The sequence below is a fragment of the Macaca nemestrina genome, chromosome 14 (assembly GCF_043159975.1).
Source record: "Macaca nemestrina isolate mMacNem1 chromosome 14, mMacNem.hap1, whole genome shotgun sequence".
In the NCBI taxonomy this organism is placed as follows: domain Eukaryota; kingdom Metazoa; phylum Chordata; class Mammalia; order Primates; family Cercopithecidae; genus Macaca; species Macaca nemestrina.
Window position 1 is genome coordinate 81952320 of NC_092138.1, and position 4137 is coordinate 81956456.

The 4137-nt window shown below is 38.7% G+C and overlaps 1 protein-coding gene across 1 annotated transcript; it reads right to left on the minus strand.

The window, feature by feature from the left end:
- Positions 1 to 322: 322 nt before the first annotated feature.
- Positions 323 to 3678, minus strand: LOC105481065 (olfactory receptor family 2 subfamily K member 2). Its single transcript, XM_011740350.3, has 2 exons — positions 3549 to 3678; positions 323 to 1576 (listed from the first exon to the last, which is right to left on the minus strand). The coding sequence occupies exon 2, from the start codon at positions 1525 to 1527 to the stop codon at positions 577 to 579; it is 951 nt and encodes a 316-aa protein (XP_011738652.2). The 5' UTR covers positions 1528 to 1576; positions 3549 to 3678; the 3' UTR covers positions 323 to 576.
- Between the last annotated feature and the right edge of the window lie 459 nt (positions 3679 to 4137).

The following is a 4137-nucleotide window of genomic DNA, read 5'->3' on the forward strand; positions in this document are numbered from 1 at the left end:
CAAGGCTGGCAAGTGGAAAAATCAAGTAGGCATCATTGAATGCCTTACTCAGGGAGATACGGAGTTTTAATGAGGAGTCTGGAATAATGAAGGGTAATTAGAGAGCCACCCCCATGTGGTAAAACAAGGTCTGGCCAAGAAATCGGAAGGATGTCGTAGTCCCAGTTCTACAGTTGTGTGATGTTGAGCTAGTCTTTTATATTTTTAAATTCTGTTTTCTCACTTGCACAATCAAGGCCAGTCTTTATTTGTTTCTTTATGCTCCCACCTCATTTCTTTATGCTCCCACCTTCTGTATCTTAAGCACAGAAGATACACAAGATTTCTTCTGGAGCGAACATTTGATGACTCGATAACTCAAAACCTCACAACCGCAAAACACAAAAAGGAAATATTAACAAATGCAAATTGAAACCTACTATTGTTAATAGGCAATCACTCTGTGTACGCATCTCATAATTATGAAATTATATAGAGGTAAGATCCGATCAGAGTTCTAAGAGGTTGTATGTTGTCTAGAATTTCTCTGGTGAGCTCTGCCAGGGGCACATCTCTGGTAAAACCATAGGGACCCAATCAGAGATGTTCGTGTGTTTGATGCAATGGTATTTTGCCCAGCAGTTTCTTCATAGCATCTTTGACTTCCTTGTTTCTTAAACTGTAAATTACGGGGTTCAACATAGGGGTAAGCACTCCATAAAGCAACGAGATGATTTTGTCTATTTTTTGTGCCTTTGATGAAGAAGGCTTTAGGTACATAGAGAGGGCAGCCCCATAATACAAGATCACCACAGTCAAATGGGCGCCACAGGTAGAAAAAGCCTTGTTTCTTCCTTCTGCTGAGCTGATTCTCAGAATAGTGGAAAGGATGAAGATGTAAGAGATGCAAATTAAGAGCATTGGAATTGGCAAGAGGAGAATGCTGACCACCAGCATGATCGTGTTCACGAGCAATGAACTTGTGCAAGCTAACTTTAGCACCGCCAGAATTTCGCACGTGAAGTGATCGATGAGATTCCCACAGAGGGGTATCTGCAGAGCTAAACTGGTTTCCAGCAGGGCAGTTAGGCAACCCGTCACCCAGGAGACCGTGGCCATCCGTGCACAGACGCACCTGTTCATGATGATGGAGTATCTCAGCGGGTTGCAAATGGCCACATAACGGTCATATGCCATCACGGCCAGGAGTACACACTCTGTGGAGCCCATGGCAAGGGACAGATACATCTGTACAGCACACCCAGAAAGGATAATGGTTTTCTGAGATGACAGCAAGTTCACCAGCAAAGTAGGAATAGAGGCAGATGTGTAACAAATATCCATGAAAGAGAGATGTCCAAGGAATAAGTACATAGGGGTTTTAAGGCGTGAATCTAGGATAGTGATTAAAATAAGAGTGCTGTTGCCCAAGAGGGTTGCCAGATACATTACAAGGCTGAAGACGAAGAGAACCACCTCTAACCTTGGGTACTGGGAAAATCCCTCCAAGAAAAAAATGCTCCAAATGGTGAAGTTTTCTCTTTCCATTTTCTTTCTTTCATCTATATTTATTCCAGTATTACTCTCTTCATTTAACCTGAGGACATAAAGAAATGAATAAAGTGTGAATAAAGTTAGGAAATACTCTCAAACATTTTCACTATTATTATAAATGCAATTTTACTACAAGAAATGACAGGACAGTGTGTTTATTGATGTAAGGGGGGAAGCAGGTTTGATCTATATAAGTTGATTCTTCCACAACAAAATTTAGAAAACAGCAAATTTGAAAAAAACAATATACATATTTAATACTTGAATCTGAGCTCCTAAACCTATCCTTAGCACGCAGTAGGTCTTTAATAAAGATTTGAAAGTGACTGAATGAGGAAAAATATGAATGTACATTGAAGAAGTTATTGAGCTCAAATCAGAAAAGTAATGCAGATAAGTGAGAAAAGAAATGTACAATATGTACATTGTACATTTAATGTACAATAAAATGTACAATAAAAAGCAATATTGATCTTCACTAAAAGAAGAGGAGGAACCTTGAAAGAAACAAATAAATTTTAGGCCGGGCACAGTGGCTCATGCCTGTAATCCCAGCACTTTGGGAGGCGGAGGCGGGTGGATTGCTTGAGCTCAGGAGTTAGACCAGCCTGGGCAATATGATGGTGAAATCCTACGAAAAATACAAAAATTAGCCAGATGTGGTGGCACACGTCTGTGGTCTCAGCTACTCAGGAGGCTGAGGCTGAGACAGGGAGGCAGAGGTTGCAGTAAGCCGAGATTGCGCCACTGCACTCCAGCCTGGGTGACAGTGAGACTCTGTCTCAAAAAAAAAAAAACAAAAATTAAACCAACTTCATATGCGGAGGCACTGGGTCTAAATGAACTCTACCCTTTCCAGCTAACAGTTTGGGGGGCTGTACACTGGTTTCAAAAAGGACTACAATGTAGTCAATGCTCGAAGCATTGTAGATACTAATTTGTGATTATATTTAAGAGCCAGCTTATGTCACACAATTTAATACTAACACATTTAATACTAATACATCCACTGTACAATTTCATTCATTGTTGAGCCCCATATCTTTGTGAGTGTGTGAAGAGTTCTAAAAATTATAGCCAGGCAATACATGAAAACCCATATATACAGGAAATGCAGAAACTAAATTCCCTTGGAAGATTACCATAAGATCTCTTTGAAAATAAGATTACAGTCTGGGCACGGTTGCTCATGCCTGTAATGCCAGCGCTTTGGGAGGCCAAGGCGGGCAGATCACAAGGTCAGGAGATCAAGACCATCCTGGCTAACACGGTGAAACCCCGTCTCTACTAAAAATACAAAAAATTAGTGGGGCATGGTGGTGGGCGCCTGTAGTCCCAGCTACTTGGGAGGCTGAGGCAGGAGAATGGCGTCAACCCGGGAGGCAGAGCTTGCAGTGAGTGGAGATCGTGCCACTGCACTCCAGCCTGGGCAACAGAGCGAGACTCCGTCTCAAAAAAAAAAAAAAAAAAAAAAAAAAAAAAAAAGATTACAGAGCACATAGTTATAAATAAGAACACTGGAATTGGCAAGAGAAGAATGTTGACCACCGTCATGATCATATCCATGAGCAGTGAACTTGTGCAAACTAACTTTAGCACCACCAGAATTTCACTTGTGATCAATGAGATTCCCACAGAGGGATCGCTGCAGGGCAAAACTAGTTTCTAGCAGGGCAGCCAGAAACAAAGCATTATTTTTTTTCTTACATTTCACATTATAAACAAAAAATTACTACAGAAAACTTACCTTGCTTCTTCACTCATATTGCCTTTTAATAAACCTTCAACCGTTTTCTTTCTCCACTGAGTCTTTCGTATTTTCAAATACAAATGTCCTTAAACATTGCTTTCATCTTACAAATTTCTCTGCCAAGTTTTAGATTTAATAGATTTCTCTAATAATAAAAAATTATTAGATTATTATAAAGCATTACTTCGAAGAAGCTTAATTTTTGTGCCACTGTTAAGACTAACAAGCATAAAAGTTTTTAAATGAAAAAAATCAGCCCAGTTACCTGAGATCTGATCTTTTCTGTTATTTAAAAAGTATTTAGTAGTAGCCAAGAAGAATTGGCCCTCCCATCTGAATTCCCTGTCACCGACTTCAAATAAAATGTTGTTTTATGATGCACTTCATAAAGTTAACTATGTCCAAGAAATAATAAATTAATTCACTTTTTAAAATGTTAAATGTTATGTAGAAAACAATAGTGCAATTCATTTCTTTCAAAATTGTTAACTCTTACTGCCATAACTAAAAATATCAAAAGATAGCAACTGAAATATTAGGCAAATTTAAATCATTTGTTGTTTTGGGGGAATACCTGTTGTCCCTGAACAATTTAGAGTTCAGCAGTTAAAATATACAGAGGTTTGAAACTTCAGATCCTTCAGGGATATTGTCCCAAAGATCCAATTATATCAAACTTTTAAAAAGTCAAATAGAGAGTGAACCACACAGTTCCTCCAAAATACTTTGGAAAACTCAGAAAACAAAGTTTTCTATTTGCTTTCTTCTTGTCAATCCTTAGCTATGTCAAGATTTTTTTATGAATGATTTCAGTGTAGAATACTTAACAGAATACAGAGAAAAGATGTCCCTAA

What these genes read in the sequence shown, in the direction of transcription:
- LOC105481065 (XM_011740350.3), bottom strand. Translation starts at nt 1,527, where the DNA reads ATGGAAAGAGAAAACTTCACCATTTGGAGCATTTTTTTCTTGGAGGGA.